At 36.1% G+C, this 27,753-nt stretch overlaps 6 protein-coding genes across 6 annotated transcripts; 4 read left to right on the top strand and 2 right to left on the bottom strand.

Annotated features, from left to right (window-relative positions):
• Positions 1-7: 7 nt before the first annotated feature.
• Positions 8-2,704, top strand: AK88_03997 (uncharacterized protein; the record flags this gene model as incomplete). The annotated part of the gene is made up of 2 exons (XM_012481607.1): positions 8-2,070; positions 2,290-2,704. 2 exons carry the CDS (start codon positions 8-10, stop codon positions 2,702-2,704), a joined length of 2,478 nt encoding a protein of 825 aa, XP_012337030.1.
• Positions 2,705-2,789: 85 nt separating this feature from the next.
• On the bottom strand, positions 2,790-3,722 carry AK88_03996 (uncharacterized protein; the record flags this gene model as incomplete). The annotated part of the gene is made up of 5 exons (XM_012481606.1): positions 2,790-2,825; positions 2,988-3,112; positions 3,232-3,291; positions 3,528-3,620; positions 3,677-3,722. 5 exons carry the CDS (start codon positions 3,720-3,722, stop codon positions 2,790-2,792), a joined length of 360 nt encoding a protein of 119 aa, XP_012337029.1.
• A 1,725-nt stretch (positions 3,723-5,447) lies between these two features.
• AK88_03995 (uncharacterized protein) lies at positions 5,448-14,564 on the top strand (the record flags this gene model as incomplete). Its single annotated transcript, XM_012481605.1, has 5 exons — positions 5,448-13,517; positions 13,640-13,735; positions 13,853-13,960; positions 14,120-14,194; positions 14,400-14,564. The coding sequence occupies 5 exons, from the start codon at positions 5,448-5,450 to the stop codon at positions 14,562-14,564; spliced, it is 8,514 nt and encodes a 2,837-aa protein (XP_012337028.1).
• A 2,167-nt stretch (positions 14,565-16,731) lies between these two features.
• On the top strand, positions 16,732-20,880 carry AK88_03994 (uncharacterized protein; the record flags this gene model as incomplete). Its single annotated transcript, XM_012481604.1, has 1 exon — positions 16,732-20,880. The coding sequence occupies one exon, from the start codon at positions 16,732-16,734 to the stop codon at positions 20,878-20,880; it is 4,149 nt and encodes a 1,382-aa protein (XP_012337027.1).
• A 1,583-nt stretch (positions 20,881-22,463) lies between these two features.
• AK88_03993 (uncharacterized protein) lies at positions 22,464-23,789 on the bottom strand (the record flags this gene model as incomplete). The annotated part of the gene is made up of 2 exons (XM_012481603.1): positions 22,464-23,614; positions 23,735-23,789. 2 exons carry the CDS (start codon positions 23,787-23,789, stop codon positions 22,464-22,466), a joined length of 1,206 nt encoding a protein of 401 aa, XP_012337026.1.
• A 1,661-nt stretch (positions 23,790-25,450) lies between these two features.
• On the top strand, positions 25,451-26,891 carry AK88_03992 (uncharacterized protein; the record flags this gene model as incomplete). Its single annotated transcript, XM_012481602.1, has 6 exons — positions 25,451-25,535; positions 25,638-25,727; positions 26,130-26,176; positions 26,269-26,352; positions 26,557-26,659; positions 26,776-26,891. The coding sequence occupies 6 exons, from the start codon at positions 25,451-25,453 to the stop codon at positions 26,889-26,891; spliced, it is 525 nt and encodes a 174-aa protein (XP_012337025.1).
• Between the last annotated feature and the right edge of the window lie 862 nt (positions 26,892-27,753).

Genomic DNA, 27,753 nt, shown 5'->3' with positions numbered 1-27,753 from the left:
AATGAAAATGAAAACACGAAAAAAAAAAAAAAAAAAAAAAAAAAAAAAAAAAAAAATACCAAAGCATAAAATTGAAAATGAAGATAAAGTCGAAATAACCGAAAAAAAGGAATTGGTAGACAACATAAAGATAAACACTTATAACGAAAGTGATGATAAGTTGGTTCGTAAAATTATCTCCTACATGGAGCAAGAAAAGGAAGAAATGGTCCACAATTTGTTAAAGAAATACTATGATACAGATAAAAATACACCCTTGTTTTATATTGATATAAATATACACCAGTGCATATATGGAATGTTCTTTCCCTTGTCTACAAAAGATAAATCATTGTCTCACAAAAAAACAAACATGTATTATGAGAACAGCTCCATGTACTTTTACAACGTGACCAATAACAAATGCTTGAATACAATTTTTCATTTTTTGAAAGAATTTTTCAAAGAACATGCGTTACATCATTTTGAGAATTGTTGTGAAATGATGCAGTCGACTTATTTATTTTTTTTTATTTTGCTAACCGACTATTTTTTGGTAAGTCCAAATGTCCGGCAGTACTGCTCTGAGAATTTTAAAATTTTATTCAAGTTAAAAACATACCTCTTTGAAAAGTACATCAAGCACACAAATAAGATAATAGTGAACAAATTTATTTTGCTAAATAGGGCAGAAAATGTAAACAGGAAAAATGCCTTTTTCTGTTCTGAAACGAAGATAATAAATGGACTAATAAATGAAAACAAAATAGAGTTTTCCAACATGACAATGAACATAATTTCTCCTAATCATGTAGACAAGCGATACTTCGTCACCTTGGTAGTCAAAGACAAGTCGTACGAATATATGGATGATTTTATTTTTCTCGATTTATTTAAAATTCACATTTTATCTAATCCATGTGTGTCTGCATCATTAGGAAGGGGGAAAATAGCATCTCCCCGTAACCATTGCTGTGACGATTGCAGCAACTCTTCTCCCTATGTTGCTCTTTCCGATGTAGCAAATTCCTTTCCCCTGGAAGAAAAACAAAATGCGTTTTCATACATATACGAAATTGAACTGCCCACGCATATTTACACTGATGAGGAGTTGGATATATTCTACATCGACACTAATAAGGAGGTGAACTGTACAAATTTTTTCCCTGCGGATGATTTACATCAATTGGAGGAAGGATCAGACCTGCATGGTGCGCATCCTGAAATGCCAAACGGAGAGGGGGCAGAAGTGGAAAAAAGGCAGAACGCGACGGAAGAGGAAAGCACTGACAATCTAGGTTCACAACATATACACAATAAGGAGAATCTCTCCCCGGAACATGTTACCCCAAAATGGAGCGAAGAAAAAAATAAAAGCGAGGAGGTAACTTCTACAAAAAGAAACATTCGCATAAATGTACAAAATGGGCAACATATTAAGACCTGCGATATGAGTACAGGGGGAAAAGAAAATATCTTACATGAATGCTCAGAAAAAAAACCATATGATGAAATAAGTGTAGTTAAGGTACAAAGTGAGAAATTTGCACTAAATGATAAAACATACGTAAGAATTTATAGCAACCGAATCAGCAACTATTATATCAATCTCAATAGCGTAACTAATTTTCCATATCTGCAGTGGGAAATTAAATATTGTGAAAATAAAGTTGTTGCTATGCTAAGGACCCGAAATGGTAAGAACTTTATTTTCCACATTGATGATTATGGCATGGAACTGCAAGACAACGGAATAGACGTTCTGAAGGACCTATACAACTGCACCCTAGATGTATATACCTTATTATTTTTAATGAAAAAAAAGGGAATTAACCTCTTAGTTACAAATGTCGAAGTAGGGAAGATGCTTGAAAAGGAGATGTATCATCATCTGGCGCAGGACCAAACGGAGGAACTTTTAATAAACGATGTATTATTGTGCTTCCGATTTATGGCCTTTCATTCCGTGGACGTAAATCTGGCCAACGCGGCAAAGACGAAAAGGATGGTTAACGTGAGGGTAGACGGACAGAAAGTGAAGGGGCCACTAACCGATTCGCTACATGTCGAGTATGAGGAAAATTTTTGCAGGTAGGTATACATACTCTTCGGTGGAAGAGAGAAACGATGGGTGTTCTGGGATGAAAAAAAAAAGCATCCGCCATACGTAGTAAAACGACAACATTGTAAAACACGCCACATTAAACGCGCACAAATGGTGCCATGCCATGTCAATATTTAGGCTCCATCAAAGCGCAGTTAATTCATCCCGCGTCGTGCTTCCCCACCCCTTTTGTTTTTGTTCCCTAGAATTGTCAAAATCGAAACGGAGGAATGCGAAAAAAAGTTCATCAAAAATTTGACGAAACATAAATCCATCCTGTATTGCCTATTCGAGCTGTGCGAATTTATCAACTTAAATAATAAGAAGGAAAAGACAAAGTTGGGAGATACGACAAAACAAGAGAATAATGACGATGCAAAAAATGATGTGATGAATTTTCAAATTTTTTTAAACAACATTTTTTCAAGTAACAGTATTGAAAAAATGAATGAAGTGGTAATAAAGGATGAGGATAACATACAAAAAAACTCTTTACAAATAGACGATGTCGAAACGTTATCTGCAAATGATTACAGCAACTTGTTTGAGTTAAGCCCAATGGTGCATAATTTGCACCTCTTTTTGAAGCTCACCCGGGCTGTGTCATTGACGGGCACTTGACAAAGTGTTTAGAAAAGGGGTATCTAACATGAGTATGTTGCACATGCCTATGTGTGCCAGGCTCCCATACACGACAGGCCCAGTTTTACAGGGTAATCTCAGCAGCCTTCAGGGCGTCCTTCTGCAGGGAAGAAAAAGTTGTAGAAAAATGCAGCCGTTACAACATATTTTACCAAATGTGTGTGGAAGGGCGATTATAATTTATGCCCTCAAGCGCACACACCATATGTATGATGCATATATATAAATGTTTCGTGTATATGTGCAGTTTGACGAGCTTTACATAAGTGTAGGGCGTCTCCGTGTTAAGCATTTTCACTCTCCTCTTGTGTTTCTTCGTTTTTTCGTGTTGTTTCTTCGCGTCCTCATTTATAAAATAAATGTCGCAAGCATAGCACTTGTGTTGTCCTAAAAAATGGTGTCAACAATTTTGAGTCATTTTAATGTTTTACAAATTGGGAAAAAAATAAATAAAAATAATATAAAAATCATGGGCGAATTGCCCTTCCTTTTTTTCATTTCATTACCGCCTCCCTTTTTGTCTTCATCGTAAGGAAGAGCCGGTTGGTTCATATAATCCTTATATACTGCAGGGAACGTGAAAAGGATATGCACCATAAAAAGCATTTGCGCAAGGTGATAGAGGGGGGCATCAATAAGTGTGCGTTTATGCTCATATGGTGTATATATTAATGTGCATAAGCAAGGTAGTACGTCATGGAGATCAAGCACATCACATTGATCTGAGCGAACAGCCATTTTTATATTGCCACTCTTGGCGAAGCGCAACTGTTAACATGCAAACCGTTTTCTTTTGCTATACCTTCATCGTAATCTCTTGTCCTTTTCCTGGTTTTCAGAATTTTACTTTTAATCGTATTGCGAGGATGTTTTTTCTTTCTCGTCGACAGGGCCACTGAAAAGGGCAAAAAGAAGAAAAAAAAAATTGCATTAAAGAAACTGTCTAAGTACGCTGGCTCACGTCAATGATGCACATAAATGTGGAGCTAGTATGCATTTGAAAAAGGTTTCCCTGTTTATTCACATGCTTAATTCTCACTTTTTTTTTTTTTTTTTTTGATATTATCCGTGTTTTTCCCGTTATTGTAATTAGACGTATGTTGTGGTAAAGTTACAAATGTAATAGGATAAGTTCAAAAGTGTGACAGATTTTGTGGATGCCTAGGTCCATGTAAAAAAGCCAAGACGGCCGGCGTATATAAAGCTTCACCAACTGGTATGCTCTTTATTTTCTACAATTTGTTTCTTCTCAGTAAAATCGATTTGTTTGCCCCCAAAATGAGGATGAACTGAATCGCAGTTTCTTCTTCTTTATTTTTTGTTGAAAAAAAGTACTTCATTTGGAAAGTTCGCTTGGGCAAATATTCGGACTTAAGCATGGATAGGAAATCGAACTAATCTTCAGACTTCTTTTCATTCTTGCAACTAGTATGATGTACGTTTTTTCATCTCGTTCGATTATATTATATTTTGTAAGGACGGGCAGCATAAACAACATGTATTAATTTTTTTTTTATACTTGCACAAGTTTTCACCTAAATACGAGGCAGTGTTGGCCTCAACTTCACGTTTTATTTATTTATTTTGTTTCTGCCTAATGGATTAACATTTAATTTACAAATTGGCACGAGTTTGCTTTGGTTTTGCTTTATAGCGCTTTTTCCATCCGTTGTTTATTCCCAACCTCATTTGCAAATGCATATTCCTGCGTTGCGCACTATCCGCAATTCAGCGCATAATTTTTTTTTACCGGTATGAGCAATGAAAAATTTTGCCTTCAGAAACATTTAGGCGATTTTTTACACCGCAACGCAAAAATAATAAAACAGCAAAACAGGAATGTCATAAGATATGTCAGTTCAACATTTTTTTTACGCCTTCATTGTTAACACCTTAAGGATGATTTTTCCTGTTTTTTCCCATTTTTCTCCATTTTTTTGTAGTACTCTTCCCCTTTTTGCGTAGACACAAAAATGGAACTTTTAAAACAGGAAGTGATGTAAACATTAATGTTATATATTCCAATGTTGGTAACGCGCCATGCGGTAAACTATTCCGAATGTTTTCAACAGTTTATTACATACTGTGCTTAATTTTTTGTACTTAAAATTTATTTATTATTATTATTTTTTTTTTGTGTATTCTCTGTGATGCAAAAATGCATAGTGTAAGATGCAGGAATGAGGGTGTTACATCCGCAGCTCCACGTACGTATGCATGATTGATTTGCATAAGTGTGAGTGGTTGGGAGGCTACGTGTATTCAATGCATACTCACATGTGCTTACATAAATCCGTAGGCATAATATATACGTTCCTTCGCGAGCATGCTACTGCCACCGCAGTTCGATTGTAGAAAACCTTTTCCCTTATTCATTTTTCACCCTTTTTTTTTTTGGTAAATGTAAATGTGCATACGCTCGCTTGAGTCTCTGTACTGATTTGCTTGGTGCGAACGGATGCAAATGCTGGTAGCATTTTTCTTCCCCATAAGAGAACACGCACTCCGTGCAACATGTAAGAGTATAAGCCAATAAGGGTAATATACATTGTTATGGAGGGCAGTATCGTTGTGTGATACGTAGTCTCTCTTTTTTTTGTTCTCTACCTCCACGTTGTCTTCCTATGTGCGAATTCAACAAAGACGGTACCAACCGCAGTAGGTTCACAAAGTCGAAAGGGAAAAAAATCCAAAAGTAACATTCCCTGTTGCAGTGTACAAAATGGAAATTATGAAGATCAAAAAAAGTAGAGCATCCACTGAGGGGAAAGAATTAAACAAAAAGATACACCTCAATAATAACCGCAAACAGGGGAGTGTGAAAAGGATTATGCATTACAACGATTCGGAAGATAAAAAACACACAGATAGCAATTCAAACATTTTAAGTAACACGTATGATAACATCTATGACGAGTTCTCATCCAACAATGAGGATAGTGGGTGCAAATCAAATGACGACTTGGCAGAATTTTATCTGTACAAGGAAATTAACAACCATAAGTATAACAACAATTTGTACGACTTCTATTTGAATGAGTTCAATAGTAACCTTGAGGAAAAGGACAAGCTGAACGAGTCCAACTTGAGCCTTATTAATAAAATCTCTGGCATAAAGAGGAAACACATCTATGGAGGCAAAAATGATGAAGAAAAGACAGAACATGTGATAGACCCAAATGTGAATGAAAGGACGGCAGGTGAGAAGTATCCAAGGGGGGAGGAGTCCCAGCAGGAGGGATCCACCTATCGTGTCGTCAGGAAACATCATACAGATTTGTGTGATAAAGAAAACGTGGAAAAATTAACCGAGTTGAGGAAGAAATATAAGCACGTAATGCTTTATTCTTCGCAGGAACCACTCAATGGTGACCAAACAAAGGACCGTTACACAAAACAGATAGACCACATGAAGAAAAAAAAATATGGGGGTCAAAATGGAAGTCAAAGTGGAGGCCAAAATGATCAGAAAGAAAATGTGTACAACATCTACTTCAACACGCTGATAAACAAATGTGATTACACCATTTCATGTTACATGTACAAGAGAACGAATGCTACACATATGTATAGAAAAAAAATTCTAGTGTTAAAGAAGAATTTTTTAATTATGAATAAATTTAAACAGAATATTAATAACATCTACAAGGACATGCACCGAGATGTGTATGATATATCCCATGCTACATATGGACATATTTACAAAAGTTCAAACCACATTTACAATTTTAGTGTATATGCGAAACGATTGAGCAATACGGATGGCAGTTCCACCTCAGATAATAGTAATTTTTTTTCTTTAAACAAAAAGAAAAAGAAAAAAGAAAATAATTACAAAATATCAAATGATGGATACCACTTCAACAATGAGCACATTCGTTTGGCAAACTACAATGTGAATGTAATTATCGAGTTGATAAATTTAATGAAAATTATTTCTATCTATGGTTCCATAAAAAAGTACATGAAAATACTCTTCTTCAAGTACACCAAAAATATCTTTTTAAAGAATTACGGGTTGTATTATTCTTCCCCCAAATATTTGAATGTGCTGAAGAAATTCTACAAGTCCATTCATGCCAGTGCTTATAATTACATATATGTAAATATTTTAAAAATTAGGAACTTAGAACAAATTAAGTATAATTACATATATGCCATAATTGACGTAGATAATTTTTTGTACCATTACAAGTATGAGTACAACAGGGACATGTTCATACCGCTTTTCACGGACAGACAGAATAAAGTAATATTTCACTTTTATACAGACCTGGATTTGTATCTAGGACATTTTGCTCTACGCAATTATGAAATTGAGAAGCACATCGATTTTGATTTGTACAAAAAGGCAGAACTGAATAGTATGCAAATCCAGACGGATTTCTTTTTAACGAAAAATAACAAGTGCAGAAATACATCCATGTATAGCTCCACGTCGTCTAACAGAACAGCAAAGTTATTCAGCTCCTTTTGCAATAAAACGAATGACCAAGTGTCAAATGGTCTTTCTCTCCTGAACCAAAAAAATATTTTCTTCGATAAAAATTATTTTTTTGTCAGAAAGTTACATAATGCACAGAAAAATAGCAAATATGAATCCGACTCAAATGATGATAATTTGTATGTCCATATATTTATATATAAAAGTAAAAACCGATTTGAGTACTTGCTACCGTCTCAAAACACCACCAATGTGCTTTGCAATGATGAAGATGTATCCATGACGTATAACAACGTTAACAATAATTACCAATTGGTTAATTTATTTATAAATAATATAAAACGCACCATGCAGATAAAAAATAGATTCAGCTATATCTTCGATAAAGTAAACGGCATATTCGAATTTAGAAGTTTCATCATTTCGATCATTTCAATTTTTTACCTTTTTCTCTGTTCCTATTATAAGAACTACATACACATTGTTCTCCTTCTAACCGTGGCATTTCTGATATACATAAATAATGAGAAGAATTACGAATTTTGTAAAAACCTCTTGTACGATTTTCCTATTCTGTACCTCCTTTTTCCTCATAAGATTTTGTGTACAATATCGAAGAAGTCCAATTTGTACCACCTCCACGCATTTCTGCACATTTTCATGTTGCACAGTTTTCCCTCCTTCTTTCAATACTTGTATAAACATTACAAGTCCAGGTGCGTCTACTTTTTTGCCTATGCCCCTGCTTACCTAGGTAAGTATTGTAATGACCACTTCTTGGACAACGCGAGTACTGAGCACAGCAAAAGTAAGCCCTCCTTGGGTAGGTTCTCCAAGGTGAAATGGAGCAGGAGGAAGGGCTTCCAAGATGGGCATGATAGAGTATCTGTGAAGAAAGGCATGAGGGGCAAGGATAGGCAGACGAAGGCAGATTCCGTTTTGAGTCCAACCTGTGGCATCAACAGAGGGGAGGGGGACACGGTAAGCTGTATGGGGGACAACAATGCCGTCGTGGGTCCTGCCCAAATGGTTAACGGTGCTATACCTGTGCACGAAGGACAAGGGATTATTCTCAAATCCACCAGTGACATCTTTCACGAGCAGGGAGGTGCCAATTGCGGGGAAATTATCAACGTCATGGATGGCACAAGCGATCATGGTCACAATAACCAGCGCGAGAGAGACCTACACTTTTTAGGAGAAGATGCGCAAAATCGAAAAAACGGGGAAGGCGACGAAGGCGGCGATGGGGATGATAAAGCCCCATTGAAAGGAGACAGTGATATTAGGGAGTCACAAGTTATTAGCTGTACCAATGGAGGAAACAACGATGGAGCGTACGATGAGACCAACGAGGGCAAATGCATGTATACCAAATTGATAAAGAACAGCAAACTTTGTCATATGATTAACAACAATAAGCAGTGGCTAATGGACTACTACGTCACGGGGGGATATCAAAAAGTTAGTAACTCAGACAAAACGACGAACGTAAAGCGTAAAAATGATAAATCGAATTCTTGCAAGTTAAAAAATAGGTTCTCCGATATGAAGCTTTTACTCGAGGAACAAACAGAAAAAGGAAACAAAATTGTACATGATGGGACTTCAATTGTACGCAGTTCCCTGTCATTTACTGAAGGAAAAAACTATTTTGAACGAAATGGTTCATTCCTTTCAAAATATAATTATACCTTTGATGATGATGTGGAAACTTATTCTGAAGATCTAGGCATTAACGAAATTATGCTACTCGATTTGGAGATTAAAATTGTAAATCACATGAAAAATAATTATTACGATTCTACCAGCCGAATACCTACTGACAAGGTGCAAAAGGACGAAAAAAACGTAGAGGAGTTGGAAGACCGAAAGAACTGTGGAAACAGGGAGTTCTGCTTTGAAATAAATAATGCGAAATATTCCGTGGATGTAAGTTTATATGAAAGTACTAGGTATGTCCACTTTTTCAAGTCCTGCAATAGTGTAGGGGGTCGTCGTGCTATCAACCATCCCCATGCGAGCATCCTATCCAAAGACTACTATAGCGATAGAAGCGTGAAAGCTAAAGGTAGAAGGAACACACAAGGGTGCACCACAAACAGTTCCGATCGAACACACAACAATAACAACAGGAAAAAAAACTTCTACAGCATTATTGAATATTTCCCCGGATACTTTTACAACAAAATCGAAATTATATACATCAATGTGATATTAATTTTTATTTATGTGTATTGTCTTTTAATAATAACTGTGCATGGAGGACTGAACAACGATTTTCCTCTATATTTTTATTTCCTAAATAAAAAAAAAAAAAGAGGAAAAAGAGTGGCAAAACATAGGGGAAAAAAGAGTGACTGCGCAGAGCACAATGAACCATTGATCAACGTAGAAGCGAAGAAGAAAAAAAGTGAAGAAATGACCTACACGTCAAACTTGCTGTTCAAATCAAAACGTATATTCAAGAATTGGAAACAGAAGAGGAAGCTCAATAAAAAGAACATTAAGCTTGACCTAGGCAAAAATCTCTCCTCATACGCTCTTGGCAACATTAAACAGGGGAGCTTGTTTGAGAAAAACGTCGATGCGCTCTTCTGCGAAGAGAAGAAGTGCGAGGGAAATGAAGAAAAGGAAAAAACGGAAGCGATAACGAATAAGTACAAGTCTAGCATAAAGGAAGAGCTGCAGTCCGAACCAAACCAGCAAGACGAAGCACCTTTGACAAATAGCAACCAGACCGGCGATCTTGAATTAAAGGACAATATTGAAGGTGATCGTGCCAATATGCTAAATGTAACCTCACTGCACAAGGGGGAAGAAGGAATCTCTCCGTGCCCCACTTTAAATTCCCCAGTTGAGCTGTCCAACGTACAGTTATGTAACATTGCAGAGGGGAATGTGAACATGAAAGGGGACATCGCAGGGGAAGCGCTTAATAATAGCGGTGACAAATTTGCACCAAAATGTGGATATGATTGTAAAGGAGACCTTGGGGATAACTATGCATTGGAAGCTCAGCATAATAGGGATTATCGTTTGGCGGCCCAAAATGTCTATGATGCGGAAGCCTACATGAGCGCGCAAAAGGGAGGCGGTTACCTCGGAGCTGATATCAGTCCAGAGAAGTCTCACATCTATCAGGAGAATCACATGTGTCAGTCGACCCCACAATACTGCGACGATGATCAAAAGAGTTCTTTGAACCCCCACCACAGTGATGATAACTTCACGAGCCGGGTCTCCCCGAATCGCAAGGATCCCAATCAGGACCAAATATTTATGCCTTTCGATGAGACCCCCTTCGAAGAAACACCTTTCGAAGAGACACCCTTCGACGAATTAAATAACAGCGCTCTAGAAGACGCTTTTAATCTGGAAAAGGAGAAAGACACCCTTTGCAGAAAATTTAGGAAGGCTAAATATTTTTCCATGAACGAAATAAAAGACCATTGTAAAAAAAAATTAAAGGCAAATAACATATTCCTCCGGGAGAATTACCCGATGTATAACGACCAAGGCTATGTAAGCCATGAGAAAGGAGAGGATCTACATAGGACTGATGTAAGCCCAAAAAGAGCGATGAAAAACTTTCTGGGAAAATTAAAAGATATAAAGGAAGAGAACCTTAGCAAAATTAAAAATATTTACAAATCTGAAAAATGCAACAATCGTTTTAAGAAAGGGTTCAACATGATAAAAAGCAAAATTAAAAATGAAAGTGTCGAGGACAATTTTGCCTACAGTAAGGACAACCTTTGGGGGGAAAAGAAAAATAAAAAGAAAAAAGGAAAACACTATGCACAATATAGTGAAAATGAATTTGACACATATAAAAATGTAGAGTTATTCGATTTGCAAAATTTGTTTCCACCATCTTGTGACGAAAGCATGGAAAAGTACGCCTTGGGGGAAAAGCTACCGAATAATTCTCACGTAGGCGTTATAAACAGTGAGAACAATTACACGGTTAACACACCCTACATAGGAAATAACAGCGCAATTAATTACAACACAGGGTATAGAAACACATTAGTAAAAAACTGTCTTATGGACAAAAGCTTTATCTCCAACACGTCTACGTACCAAGAGGGGAAGTTCGAAAGAGACAAGAAGGAAGACTCGATTGACCTGAAATTTACCTCCAGTTTTATGAATAACAAAAAGTATGACTTAGAATTTGCCACCGCTGATATGGTCGAGGAGGAAAATAAATTAGGGGAAAAACATATCCTTCACAACCTATCCTTCAATTCTAAGAGGAAGGAATTAAAAGACAAAATCATTTCGTACCTAAAGAGGAAAACGAATAAGAAGGAAAAAAATAAAAGTTACGAAGTTACACCAATGATGTGGTTTGAGAAAGAGTTACTAAATGATGACATGCACCTAGGGGATGAAAACAAATTGATTAATTTGATCAACTATGAAGAAGGTACTTACTCCAACAAAGACAACGAGGTAAACCATGTGAAGAATGAAGGGGATAATAAGTTATCCTTCAAAAAGGACAACGACGAGTTTGTCAATTTTAAAGAAAACAAAGAAAAAGTTATCCCCCCCCTGAACGTTGACAAGAGATCAAAGAAACCCGTAAACTCGAATGTTTCATTTACTGTGCCGAAGAGAATAATTAAAAGAAATCGAGACTACCTTAAATATTACAGGAGCGGATATTTTAGCGAATACGACATGCATAGAATTATAAGAAGCAGGGACAAAAAGAAATTTGCATACTCAAACAGTATGTATAAGCATATAAAAGAGGTGATTGAACAGAAGAATGAAACGGGGGATAATCATCCTAATAGCAGAAAATCAAACGAGTGTTTCTCCCAAAAAAAAGTCAACCACATGGGGGATAACATATTTAGTGGACCTACTCACATTGCTGGGAAAAATGAGACAGACAATTTTTTACACATTGAACAGATGGAAGAGGAAGAGAAACACACAAACAAGAACATTTTTAGCAAAAACAAAAAAATTTTTTCTCACATGAAGAAGAAATTTCTGAAATTTAAAAATAAAAATAAAAATAAAAATAATTTCTTTAAAGATAAGATAAGAAACTTGGTTAATATGCAGTATGCAAATTCATATAACGAATATGACGACAGGACAATCTGTTACGATGAAAATGGCCTTCCTGTTCTCCCTGCTTCTCCTGAAAAAAATGCACCTAAGGCCAAAAAAAAGATGTTCTTCATAAATGTGATGGAAAAAAGTAACCAAAATGTGGCTCTCAATTCTGCAGACAATAATGGTCATGGCAGCACTTCATCCGATAATAATAAAACTAGGACTGTGAAAAAACTGCAGGAGATTGAATCTAATGAAAATTATTTTAAAGCTATTCGAAGCAAAATAAACATGCTAGGTAGTTCAACTCGGGCATACACATGGGTAGGTAGAGAGGAGAACCCCCTTGATCAACGATATGTGCGCACACAAGTTAAAAAGAAAAAGAAACCAGATACGATCCGAATGAGTGATGGAGAAAATAAACATGTGATGAACAAATCCTCAGCATCGAAAAATTACAGAAGTAGGAGTAAACTGATATATGCTAACAAAGGCAGCTACATGTGCAGTAATGGTTCCTATAAAGACCAACATGAACTCACGAAATATTCAAATTATATTAATTTAAAAAAAAAAAAAGAGCAAGAAAAACACGCCATAACAATTGCTGTAAGTAATTTTAATAAATTCCTTTTAAGCAAAAAGAATTACTACAATGGTTTGGAAAAAACGAACTTTTTTCTCAAGTGTTATTGCAACATTGCAGTTCTCGTAATTAACTACTTTTTAATTTTCACCATCACATGTATATATGTGAACAATGTGTACAACCTCTTTTTGTGCGCAAAGCATGTGCACTTGAAAGCAAAGAAAAGGGAAAGAAAAAATCACTCGGATTTTAGCAAAATCATCCGCATAATATATCACAAGAACATTTTTGCAACAAATGATAATTCCATACATATAAGCAAACATAAAAATATGTACATGAAAAAAAATATATTTGCACAGATATTTGTACAGAATAAAAGACAAAGTGCTAAGACCAGTGTAAAATGTGATGAGGAAGAGGTGGAGGAGGAAGAGAAAGAAGAAGATGAAGCTTCATCAGATAGCCAACAAATGAAAAAAACAGACATTCGAAATTATTATTTTAATCCAAGTAAATACTATGAAGAAATTAAGAATAAGAAAAATGTTCTCAGTTTGTACAAAAGCGCAAAGAGCAATATTAAAATGATAATGTCGAAACATATGATGCTTAATCTCTATTTGGAAAAGTTTCTAAATCTTTTCAATCATAAAAATTTTAACCTCACAAAGGTGCGTTCTTTTGTGCATGTGTACATTTTACACTTACACCAGTGCAAACATTCCTCAAGTACCTCTGCACATTGACACAAATAAACATCGCCCCCTCGCTTATTTCTACTTCCCCTTAACAGATTGTCATATCACTCCTGGGTTACTTTTCCATTTTATTGCTTTCGATCAAATTCCATCATTTGGTCATCGTAAAATTGTTGCATTTGTACTACAAGGTAGGTTCAAATTCTTGCACCCGTAGTTTAAAGGACTGCTCCTCACCTTCGTTGCAGAAAAAAAACGAAAAAATTTCTTTTCATTTTTACACTTTATGACATTTTGCAAATTCGCAGGGATACACGAGGAGGTATTACAAAAACGTTGTTCTTAACAGCATCTTGGAGAACATTAAAAATGTAAAGATAAGCTTGAAACTGTATAAGCCCATCTGTTCCTTAAAGGTAAGTATATAAGAAGAGACTAACCGTTTACACACGAGCATATTTGTACCAATATATATATATTTATGTGTACCATAATGCCAAAGTGTGCATTTATATTTAACTTCACTGTTGCGGGATATACATTTTTTTCACGCCTGGCCTTTGTGTCAATTGCAGGAGGAAGAGTGTTGTGCGCTGATTGAAGAAATTAACAAAACATGCAACCAGAATTTGAATATATCGCAATTTAAGGTGAGTGTTTTTTTTTTTTTTTTTTCTTTGGTACTTTGTCAATTTGCTTGAACGCGAAGGTGGCTCATCAATGTTGCATGCATTTGCGCGTGTTTATATATTCACACATGTTTATGCACACGACTAAGTAGCACATTTGTATTATGAGCCGCACAATTCTAACAACCTTTTTAACCCACCGTGGACATGCTCCTCCCTTTTTCAGGACATCAATGACGAATACGACTTGGCTAACGTCATTATGACAAATTTAAGTGAATTTTCCGAGATGAAGAGAATAATAAGGCAAGAATGGAACCTCAACCTGCTGAACAATTCACCCAATGATAATGCGAACGTGGTCAATGCGCGGAACAACACCTTGTACTAATACACGCAATGGTTGAACGCGTGAGATTCCTAAGAATGATCGATCGTTTTAAAAAAAATGAAAAATACCCTTTTTAATTTTATAACCCTTTGCGCCATACATACTTCTCTCCAAAGCTGGATTGTGTACTGCAGTTCGTTCGAAGGTTTTTTTTTTTTTTTTTCTTTTGCTTACCTTCACTTCCTTTTGAAGCAAAATTTTGAATAGAACCTATTTGATTCGCCGCCCTTAGGCCCTTAAATGTATTATAAAGGTACATACATATGTGTATATTTGCATGGGTCCCTTTTTGTCCCTGAACGGGCGCCCCCTTCTTCATTGCGGGGTTCCTTTTTTTTTTTTTTTTACAACACATTTTTTTGTACCTTTTTTTAAACAGCACGAGCGCCCTAATTTTTTGTAAAATTAATTTTTCATTTTAAGGTATTTTTCTTCTTATCTTTGAAAACGAGGAATAAAATTTGCAACCATGCAAACCCTTTGTTGACAACGCGCAAGGGTGTTCTACACGAGAACCCTTTTATAATGTTGCACTGGTTACAGATACGATAACAAAAAATAACTAAACTCAGCTAAGAAAATAAAAGTAGGATATAAAAAAAAAAAAACCAAAGATAAAGGTTTACATTTCTGCTTAATCTTAACTCTTGTTTTTTTTTTCTTTTTTGCGAAACGGAGAAACGGCGACAGGGCTAAAGGGGCAAACGCCCAAACGACTCAACAACGGTTGACGCGGGAGAAACAAACTTTCTGTTACCGCAAAGTACGAATTGGTCAATCCTGAAAATTCCACTCCTTGAACTGGTGAATTGCGAACTGCCTGGCAAAACAGTTGCTAAATTAAATATTCATTGAAAAGTTAATGGCAACACAGAAAAAAAACATAGTGTGTATATAGTTGTATATTATATTTACATACCACGCACGACAAAATTTATTCAAGTGGAAAAAAAAAAAAAAAATTCGGAAGGGAACAGGCTTGCTGTTTCAACGCACAAAATTATATATTATTGTAGGTGAACCCCCTGCTCTATTTTAGTAATTTACACTTATTCGCTATTTGCTTATTTGTTCACGTTTTTTTTTTTTTTTTTGTTTTTTAATGCCTTTATGCTTATTTCATTGTCATTTTTTTTAGTGTACATAAAATAAACCATGAATAAATTCAGGCTGTTTTAACTTGTTTACATGTATAATGCATAAGCCCATAACGCTGTTGTAATATTGAACGTTATATAGAAAAATAAGGAAAAAGCAAAAAACAAAAAAAAAAAAATTGTGTGAACTCGAGACAATACGCTCGAGAAAAATTAACATAAAAGATAAAATAATTCATTGAAGAGGAAAAACGAGCTTGAATTTTCAACCGTTTGGGGAATATTGCACAATTTAAATGTTTTACGTAAATCATTTGTTTACCCGTATATATTTACATATGAGCGTTTATATATGTACCACTTTTTATGTCACATTTGCGGTATGTGCCATTTGCAAATGCGTAATTTAAGTATTTTCCTTTTTGCGCTTTTGCAAAGCTTCTGTGCCCTGGGGTTCCCAGCCGTGCCAGCACGTACGACGTAGTTGATCATACATATGTAAAATTCATACATATATATACGCGTGATTTACGTGGTCCTTCGATCCAGTTTTCACTCACAGCTTTGCAAAAAGGGACGCACCTCTGTGTTCCGCTGTTTATGTCACTTTTGCCTTCATATTTTACGAATTCATATTTCCCTTTTTTTTTTTTTAAACTACCTTGAGTTCGACAAAGTTGCAACAGCATTATTTGTGCCCACGTACATATACTTCCCCGTTTGTAACATCGAATTTGAGACATGTCTGCCACTTTGAGGCTCTACATATGTATATGTATTGATGTTTAGTGCACATAGGGGAAGTACACAAATTGCATGCGCTCTGGACGTTTGCATAAGTACACGCATAAGCGCGTGTGGACTTGTGTAACATTGCGTGTATAAGTATGCCCATGAAGATCGAAACGGCTCAGTTTCAAAAGTGTCACATCAACAACCCACACCACGTTAATTTTAGTTATCGCTAAATTTGACTCCGCGTTTATGTTCCCGTTGTCCGCCCCGTGCATGTGTGCATTTGTGCATCCCCCTTTTTTGTTGTCCCTGTTTTTCTATTAAATGGAATTGTAATGAATATAACAAAATACCTTCTGATCATCCTCCCTCTTATCCTTTCAAAATATCCCTCGCGGAATGGACTAATCAGCCATGGCAACCTTTTGTTAAGAAGTAATATAAGGGGGGCACGGTTAAAAAGAATTATTAAGCAGGAATATGACACCAAAGGAAAAAGTGAAAAGGAGGAAGAAGAGGACGAAAGAGAATATGAAGAATATTTAGAAAATAAAGGTTCAGACGAATTTAATAAAGTGAAATACAGATATATGGACTATGTAAATTTCAGCATTTATAAAAGTTCCAAAAAATACAAGCACTTGCTAAACGAGTCCTTAGTCTTCCTAGGTTCTCAATACAGCACAGATGAAAAATTAACCTTTCATGTAAAACTAATTGATATTTTGTCCCTATTATTTGTTCACTACAAAGATAATTTGAGTACCTTCGACCATGTCATAAGTAGCCTTCAAGACAGAAACAAGTTAATGAATTCTATTGAAAATGAATTTTTCAGAGAATTTATCGACGAAAGGGACAACTACATTTTCGAGGTGAAAAATATGTACTACAAGGTTGAGCAGAAGAATGAAGAAAAGGAAAGAATTTTAAGAAAAAAAAGAACAATCTATGAAATATTTTTAAAAAATTGGAAAAATGACGGATACCGTTTTTACAGTGTCAATAATAAAAAAAAGGCTTACATACCTAAAAAAATAGATCATAATAGAAAAAACAAAAATGAGACCCAGTATAGTTTGAAGTGCCGTAATTTGGTTTCCAGTCCACAAGACTCACAGAAGGGGAAGCAGCCCAATAGGACAGACTCTGATAAGGGCTCGTCCACCCCTAGTGAGGTGACCAACACGAAAAAAGAGCAAAAACAGGGCGGTGATACCAATGAGTTGCTCCCTATGGAGGACAACGTTGAGGAAGAAACGTACGAAGAGGTAGAAGAAGAAAAAAAGGATGACACTAATAAAACGGAAGAAACGGGTTCTGCGGAACAGACAGAAGGACTAGAGGATAACCCCAACGGTGATACAGAAGAACTGTATGACCACGACGTGTACGAGGATGAAGCAAATAGGAAGGTCCTGGCAGAACGTTATAACAATCAAATATGCCGCGCTTCAGAGAACAACCAAGGGGATTCAACCCCAATGAGCACATACACAAATGGAATACCAGGAGTTACGTACAAAATGAGAAATGATTTTTTCCTCAATGGAAGTTCATTCAATGTCATAACCCTAATCAACGCGATAACGTCGAATAAGGATAACGCTACGGTGACGGAATTGTACGAAGCTTTGAAAAAATTAGGAATAACAACATTTGACCATCTGGTTAGATACACTAACATTATAGGAATATTTTTTTCATACGACATTTTTGATGAATTATATTTACAAATAAAATTAGTGAAAGAATATTTCGGGCTTATCCAGAAGAAGAAAACCGACTTTGACATAGTGGAAAAGGTAAAAAAGAAGAAACCGAAGAAACGAAAGGCCTATCGAGAGTACAAAATGAGCGACGATGAAATGTTCGTACCTCCAAATTGTTTGAATGCATATTGTATGTTGAAATCTGTGTGGATGAGAAACAGAAATGTAACAATGAAGATTGAAAGGACCAGTAGCAATAGCATGAATTTTATGATGTTGGGAGATATTGGACAGGGCTTTGAAGAAGAAAAAGATATCGATAAACAGAATATGCTAAACCTTATCGGATTTAATGAGTTAAAAAGTACCGTACAAACGATGAAAGATTGGCATTTTGAGAACAATGCTGATTTTATAATCAATTTAGGAGACAATGTTCCAAAGGATGGAACAATGAATTATATGGAGAATTTCCAGTGGCACAATTTAATGAAGGAACTGTTCGTTTTCAAGAAAAGGAGTGAACAAGAAATTAACACCATGATGGGAAATAACAAACTCACCCAACAAAGCATAAAAGATTTTTATAGTGAAAAAATGAAAGAAATGCAGGACAATTATAATAGCACACAGGTAGATGAGCAGGGAATGAAGGAAAAAAAGAAAAAAAAAGGAAAAAAAAAGACAAAGAGTGGTGGAAATCAGGAAAATGAAGTTAAAAATTCTTCCAAACAGGAAGACTTCAGCCTTTATGACAATGACCGTAAGAAGTTGTACCAATTTGATGAAGAAGAAGAGTCGGATGAAAATGTTGAAGCTATTCCTTTTTACTCTATTTTAGGAGAAAAAGATTACTTCTTCTTTCCGAGCGAACAAATTCAGGAACACTACTCGCATAGAATCCCAGGTTATTTTATGCCAAACAATTACTACTGCGTTAACTATGATTTTACTTATAACAATGTAGGGTATAAAGATATAATTAACCAGGAAAAGTTTAGGGCATCCTTTATTTTCATCGACACGTGGTCGCTAATGGTGGGATTTCCGATCATAAGAAATTACCGCTCCTTTCGTGAACAATTCAATTGGCTCAGTAAAACGTTATACGAGAGTGCACAGAATAGTGACTGGATTTTCGTCATAGGACATCATCCTCTAATTTCAAGTGGAAGACGATCTGATAACTACTCCTATGAGGAACATTCCTTCCATGATATTTTGAGAGATTTCCTTTTTAATTACAATGTAGATGGTTATTTCAGTGCACATGACCATTTAATGGAGTACATTAAATTCGGAAGCATAGACCTGTTCATTAATGGCTCCTCCTCTAGGGTTATGTTTGATAACTCCAATTTGGGCAGAGGTTATTTTGGTAAAGTCGTAGGAAAATTATACCCAGTCACTTGCTATATTTTGAAAACCATCCATGCTGGGCTGAAACCAAAAGGTTGTGGCTTTAGTAGGTATTCCAAATGGTCAAACAAGGCAGATATAGGGTTCAGCACACACAAATTAACCAAGGATGAATTCATTACGGAATTTATCAATGGTAGAACGGGAAAGCCACTTAGCCATAAAATTGTCCTGAAAAACAAAAAACATGAGAGAAAAAAATTCTACAACTTGGATGGATACGCAGATGATAAGGTCGACGAATTGGAAAAAAAAATAGAACAATTTAGAATGAACAATCCAGATTTGATAAAATATAAAATTGAAGAATTTAACGAAAATGTCAGAAAACTTAATATTATCATGAAGACGTTAAAAACAAAGGAGGAAATTGAAAATTTTAAGGTATTACTCTTTCTGAATAACCTAATTTTTGACGTGTCCAAACACCTTTCCGGGATGAGCTCACAAAAATTAAGAAGCATGCAAGCGCTTGCGCAAAAGTACTCCATTTTTTTTAACAAAAATCTTGTCAACCACATTGCCGTAGCGTTGGAAAAAGCGGTGCAGTCTGAAAATAACGAGACGGACAATGAAGATGAAGAATTCGATGCAGAAGAAGCTGAAAGAAGGCTCAAAGACAATGAGAAGAAACAAAAGGAGAACAAAAAAGCACTGGAAATTATAGAAACCCTGGGTTATGAGCCTGAACAGTTTTTAGAAAAGTACGACAGCATGACGACAGAAGAGAAGGATCTCTTGAAGGAAAAAGTTGGAAAGGACGTTACGCTAGAGGATTATGTTAATAGAATTAGGATATACGTGGAGAAGAAAAACTTAAGTGACAGCGATTTGGAAGCTATGCAGGAAAAGGAAGACGCGGAGGAAAGTGGCCATGCCGAGGAGGCAAATGAGCAGCAGGGGGAAAGTGAAGAGGAGAGTGGCCAGATGAGCAGCGAGGATAGTGCTGAGGACGTCGACGAGGACGTCGGCGAGGACGTCGGCGAAGTCGCGCTCGTGAAGGACGTGCACAAAACGCACCAGAAATTCGTTTTTATGGAAAAGGCCCTATCCGAACAGAACTACATTTTGCTGGTTCTGGGCGCTTTGAAAAACCAGGACAAGGATAAATATGCCCTGAATATGAGTTCCAAAAAAGAAGATATAAAAACCATTGCTTCATCCAATTTCCTCTACAAAATAGAGAACCACAAAACGTTCTTCCAGTTATGTATCGAGTTAGCTCCTGACATTAAGAGGATCATCAGTAACCTTGGAGGAGTAGGAGTGAGGCTGCCCTTTTTCAATTTAATGAATAAGCTCTACGATGAAATAATAAAGTTAAAAGACGGACTTGACCGAATTGCAAAGTGATTCTCCTGGCAAACCCAGTCCAACTTGGCATGATCACACCATTGTTAGGGCGTGACTCTGCGTCTACACCGCAACCATTTTTTTTTTATGTTTTAACGTTTATAGTTTAATTTTTGTATTAAAATTAATTTTTATAGTATTTTTTTTAAAAATACATCTCCGTTTGTCAAAAATGGTCATCGCTATTTGACATGTGAAAAATAAGCAAATACAATTTTTTTAATTTTGTTTCTGATAAATGGTTTATGTTTATTTTTGTGCTAAATTGAAATATGTGATGTTGCCCTTCCCCGCACCTTAGGTGCAAGCCGTTTGATGTCCTTAATCTGCTTCATAATTATTTCCGCTGTGACAACTGGGTTTTACTTCCCACTCTGCACATGAATTTATTGTGAAGACGGTTCATCATATTTCGAATTACGCACCCCTTTTTTTCTCATCCTTTTCTTTTCTTTTTTTTTTTTTACCGCTTTGTAGTCCCTATCTATTTCTCCCTTTTTTTTTTGTGACGTCAAATTTTTGATATATGCGTGTCTATATCAAAATGTTTTTACTTTTTTTTTTTTGAACCTTCTTAAGAACCTTTTGAAATAAATTTACCAATAATTTTAATTTCTCCTTAAGAATATCTCCCAGCAAGGAGAGCTGCCTTTACGCACATGGCACACATGTAACAAATTAGTTATCGTCTAACGCTTCGTTTTACGCCCTTAAGGTATGTTACCCCAATTGGTCGCTGCATTTAAGGCACGCTTGTCTTCAGCTAGCGAGGGTAAACTATATGTTCGCTTTGTGAAATGGGTCTTCTTATGTAAGTTAAGACGTACACCCACCCAAGGACACATGCCGTGGTCTACAGGACGACGTCCGTGCTGCGGCACCTCAGCGCCTCTTCGCAAACATTCAAAGTCACAGCACTACGGTGGGTAACTTTTATCAGAATTAATTATTTTCACACAAATTACAAGGGGGAGGAAACGTAAAAAACGGGAGTTGATTCGTGGAAAAAAAAAAAATATACCGATTTAATTTTTACCCATATGATATGCGTTACCTAACATATGTGGGCGTGGTAACGCGGCGTGCGTACATTAACATATAAAGAAAAATATACATGGAAAAATAACAAAAAAAATAAAAATAATAAATAAATAATGATAATTATTATAATAATAATGCACGAAATATAGCATAAAATAACGTAAAGTAACGTGGATTCTACACACACATCAGAATAAATCAGGGCACAACACAAGGGGGCATATATTTTCATGAGTGAAACAGAGCTGGACGTTCGGGGGTTACACAAGGCATTTAGGATGATGATATTTTAAATTAGTACTTAAAAAAAAAAATTTAATGAACAAAATTTGGAACAAAAATTTTGGTGGGGACTAGCAAGTGCTCATGTAATGTGGATGCGCACAGCACGGCAATACGTCGACGACCACGCCGATGGGTAGGAAGAGGCACATTCAACTGTCGCATTACTGCAATGACCCATTAGCACCCCCCATACATAATACACGCCCATGACCCGCTTCACCCCTTTGGCCTCTGCCCATGCCTGCATTTTAAGGATGCTAAATTGGAGGCTCAAATATAGGGATGATACTATCGATGCAGTCCTTCCTATTCATCAAAATCATATCTGAGATCCAGACAATGTTTCTAATTTCTTGTTCTTTTAACTTTACCCAGGCATAGAAAATTCCAAAATGGCAATGTTGATCAAATGCCGTTTCACACAATTTCACAAGCTTAACATAGAGCAAATCTTCCAAAGACTTTATCTTATGATCAACAATTTTATTTTCACGCATATTATCATTTTTCATATAAAACTGTTTGCACTCTTCGTACAAATTGTAGTAAGTTGGGTAGTTTTCCAAGGCAGCCTGAACCGTTTCATTATTCCAGCATTTTCTAATTCTGTCTGTTCCTTCTGGGTATAGGTAGCCAAAACATGGGAACATATCATTTCTATCTTTTTGCAGCTCCAAACTTAAACTAGAATTAATTGTATTTAATGTAACTGATAACACTCGAAAGTCTGCAACGCTTTTTAATATATGGCCCATGACTTCCTCCGTCTTTCCACCTAACTGTCTTATGAAATCATAAAAATCTTCCAGCCATGCTTTCTTCAAAGTATTTCTTAAAATTTCAATATCCATTTCGTTGAGAATAGTTGTTACGTTGTTCTTTTCATTCGATGCGTTTGCAGAGATGTATTGGTCAAAATAAGTTCCTATCGGTGTTTCTATGAGGAGCACTTTTAAAACATCATCATGAGAGTTTTGTACATCCATGGTGGTGATAGCTTTCATTTGTGGAAAATATCCTAAGGGGTCTACCCTTGATAGCAATTCCTCCGCTGGTTTTTTATTCAACGTGCCATGTATCAAACTTATTACATTGTCAATCATTTTCTCCTTTGCGATGTAATCTAGAAATGTTCTCAGGGGTTCCTCCGCCTGTGCTCTTATATAATTAAATTCGTGCGCCATTTTTTCCTTACATTTGTGCGCAATGGTTGTGACTGCAATGGGTGATGGTTCGTCCATCATGAATGATCCATAGTCCGTGTCTTCTAAAACGGATTTCAAATCTTCGAGCGTGTCCACCTCCGTCAGTTTTTTATATTCCTCTGGGGTTAAAAAACTGCTGCGGAATCCTCTCAACAAGGCTTCCAAGTAGCCATTTTTGGAGTTATAAAGACACAATTCCATCCCTAAAGAGGGTTAAAAAAAGGGGAGGGTACACGTATTTAGTGCGTACATATGTGTTTATACACTATAACGTGTGCTCGTTAACAAATATCTTAATTGCTGCTGTGGTCTTTTTCTTTTACTGTAGTATACTTTGTTCGTCCTTGTGCAGGCCTGTTCTGTAGTGTTTCTTGGCATGAGCAGATTTCCCTGCTTGGGAATGATTAAGCCGCCGCAATGCTACGCGTAGAGTGCTGTGCTCTAAAAGTACTACGCTCCAAACGCTGATAATGTTCCTTTGTGTCGATACAATTCTTAAATATGTATGAAAAAAGGCCTTTAACACATAGAGCTAACCAACACTTACTAGCTGTTCTTACAATTCTTAAATTAAAAGTTTTTTTTTTGTTTTTTTTTCGTGTGTAAAAAGAAAAAAAATGTAGTCAATTTCTTCGCCCTGCGCAGTTTTTAAAATTTGAAAAATCCTAAAAATCAAATATTTTTTCTACTTTCACTTCAAGATTATGCAAATTAATCACATATTTTTGAATGTTTTGTTGGACTGGGAATGTTCAAATACGTACGAAAATTAAATCTATGGGATATTAAAAATTTTTGCGCATTATGGTATGTAATAATAATGGTACATATTTTTGCTAGTAACGTTTGTTTTTTTTTTTTTTTTACATAATATTTTTTGCGCTAGCGCATGAGATGAGTAAATTTGTCCCCAATTACGTGAAATGTCATATAAAAGCGTTAAAAGAGTATATGCTGATGATCCATAATAATGTTATGAACGAAATGTAAGCAAAACAACTTTATGATATTTTTTTGCATGTCAGTTCTCAGCGCTGCTTTTATTCACATGGAAGAAAGAACAAACAAAATTTTCCAAAACGTTTTGTATACGCATTTATAATTACATACTCGTAGAAATTGTTATGAAAATGCATTTTTTTTTTTTTTTTTTTTTTTTTTTTTTTTTTTATGCTGGGCATTTTTTAAAGGGAAGCAATTTTTGACTCCTAGACTTTTTTGCCCGTTTTTTTTTTTTTTTTTTTCATACATATAAGGCATTACGCGGATATATTATACACGCACATGTATATATGTATATATGACACATGCCATCACTAACCATTCGTAATTACGTGTTGGGATATGAATCAAAACAACCACTACATGGCACTTGTGTTACGCAAATTTTCATATTCCCAATTTTGCCAATTTTTTCCTTAAAAGGCCACTGCATGCCTGACCCTTGCGTGTTTTCATTTCGGAAAAAAAATTTCGGCAATTTATATTTCACCATATTTTTTTTTCTGTGCAAAGAGAAAATAAAATGTGGAGACTTCTTATGAGTGGGAAATGCTGTGTGTGCATTTTGCGATTCCCCTTATCGTTTTCTACATTTAACCACATCTTCCTTGTTGCGGCGGTTTCTCTACAACGCGCCATTTGTTTCCTGCGGGAAGAGCCCGCTTTTGAGGTGTTATACATAAATCGGCGAGAAAAAAGGCAAAGGAGGACAAACATTGCACACGTAGCGGGTGATGCAAGTCATGAAAACCATAGTAATTACTCCCCACGCGTCCAATGTGTGCAGATGCCTTAACACGGGGATGCTATTTGAATGGGCAGACAAATCTGAAAGGGCGCATGGACGTAACTGTTCACAAGCGCCACCGTCGGACAGAAGCCGGGGAAATAACGAAAAGTGAGTCTGTTATTTTGTAGACATTTTTTTTAAACTTTTTTGGGTTACTTCTTTTTAAATTCTCGGCGCGCACTTATTTTACCTTGGCCCATTTTAAAAAACAAATAGAAATTCAAAATGTGCGTTGCCTTTTAAACGAATGGATGCTCATCTGTATTGCATAAGTGTGGCAAAGGTATCGAAGGGGTTAGTTCTCGAGCGAGAAGGAGGAAATATAAAATTTTGTACAGTCATATAGGCATGCATTTTTATGCTTCCCTTTTTTTTTAAAATAAAAATAAGGCCAGCTCTTCTCTCCCGCGACGTCTTCTCAAACTCGTCTGTAGACAATGTCGAATATCATTACAAAATGATGAAAAAAATGAATAGCATTGGAGACATAAAGGTTAATGAAATTTTCTGTGTGATATTCTCCAGTTAGCTAAGTGGACATCCGTTTCTACGTTTTGATGTTGATGCGTTCCCCTTTTTGAGAATAATATTGGAATTTTATTCCACATTATCTCGCTTCAACACAAATGAGACATTTCGCTTGTGCTAGGGTTAAATATGCACAACAATTAGGAGAAAATGTATTGCGCAAAATATATTACTGAAACGTTTTAAGTGCCAAGTTGGGACCCTCCTTTTTTTGTTTTTTAATTCAAATACCTCTCAACAAGTGTGCATGGAAAAAATGAATGGTATTATACTTTAAAAAACAAAAAAACACGAAACACTGCTGCACAGCTTGTTATGTCACCCCTTCCATCCTGCTTTTATGTTAAAATAAAAAATTTCAAATTGCATGCCCTTTCCGTGCCATAAATATTTTATAGACGACCTTGAATACATCCAGAGCAAAAATATAGCCGAAATACTTGAGGTAGCATAATAGTGACAAGAGTAAAAAATGAAAAAAGTACCAGAGCTCTTTCTACACACCGTTGCTAATTAACACCTTCCATATTTTTGAAGGGACTCTTAGGTTACGTTTATTTCGAAAAGCCGCAAAACGTAGTGGAGTCATTGATTGGACAGCTGAAAAAATTAGAGAGGAAAGTAAACAAAGTAGCAACGAATATGCAGAATAAGGGAAAATACCAAAAAGGATACACAATGCGGAAATTGGGCGCGTTGTTTCGCCCATCCCAAAAGATCACACAATATAGGGGGTGTTACTGTTCTGCATATGTACAGGTGCATACGCACACATATTCATACTTCAGTGTGTTTATTTATCTGCCTCCCTTAACCCATCCTCAGCATAACGAGAAAAAAGTGTTCGATGCGGAAGACATAAAGGCAGTGTACAACTTTTTAAATTTACAAAATGAGAAATGTATATCTAGAGAAAAGTGCATTCTAGGTTACCAACAATTTTGTTTTTCCCTTTCGTCCTTATTTCACGCTGCTCTGTTTTTTTTTTCCTCGTTACAAAGCACCACGTTTCCTTTTCACCACGCTTTGCCTTCACTACTTAAGGCCTGAGTCAATTCGTGCTGAACAATAAACAGAGGGAGTTTATGGAAAGTGCAAAAATCGGCAGCGACGTCGACCTAGAAGTTTTCACTTCCTACGCGTTAGAAAATAAAAAGTGAATTACGAAACTGCGTCCATTGCATATAGCCACATTTGCATGTTGTAGAAAGTTGTTCTCATACCATGTGCAAATTTTGGATTACATAACATGGCTGCGCTTTTTTCCCCTTTTAGTGAAAAAATCATTAATTTGTAAAAAGGCGAAGTTGCCGAAGAGGGAGCGATTTTTAAAGATATGATAAAAACACGTTTAACCTTGCTCGAAAGTCATGTCTCTGGTATTGAAAGAGGTTAACTGCATTGCTGAGCCCCCCGGTAGGCACACCTTTTATCAATGCGATTTATTTGAATGTATATGATTCTAATTTTATCATTATGTGAAATTTTTCTGCTTTTCTGTTGTACCTGTTGTCAACTATGCAAAAACGGGAAGACAGCAAAAGTGCGACACTAAATACGGTGCACAGGCATTTTTAAACAAATCGATTAAGTGCACGCAAAGTAACTTTTTGTCCACACGGCGAAAAAGTAAGTCCAATTCGCGAGGGTGACATTTGTGCCCTCATTAGGTTTGACAATAGATGGGCAAGAAATGGAAGCACTTGTAAAAGGTTTAGCCTTAATGACTGGTTCCGTGTGCAGTGCTCTTTTTTTTTTTTTTTTTTTTTTTTTGTAACAATTTCCACATTTTCGATAATCTTTCGTTGTTCTTACCACACCCTTTGCTTTTCCTAATGAACATGCAATTATGCTAAACTACACCTGTTGATTTAAACCATTATTTAAACAACCCCTGAATCATAGACACGTAAATTTATAGGATGCTTGTGCAGAAAGGGGGGATAATTAAAAGGGGGACAAGTTCACATTAATAATGTAGCACACAGAGCGGGAGGATGATATGATACATGCCACCGAGAG

This window comes from Plasmodium fragile, assembly GCF_000956335.1.
Source record: "Plasmodium fragile strain nilgiri unplaced genomic scaffold supercont1.51, whole genome shotgun sequence".
Lineage (NCBI taxonomy): Eukaryota > Apicomplexa > Aconoidasida > Haemosporida > Plasmodiidae > Plasmodium > Plasmodium fragile.
The sequence above is the reverse complement of the archived record's forward strand: the minus strand, read 5'-3'. Positions and strand labels throughout refer to the sequence as shown.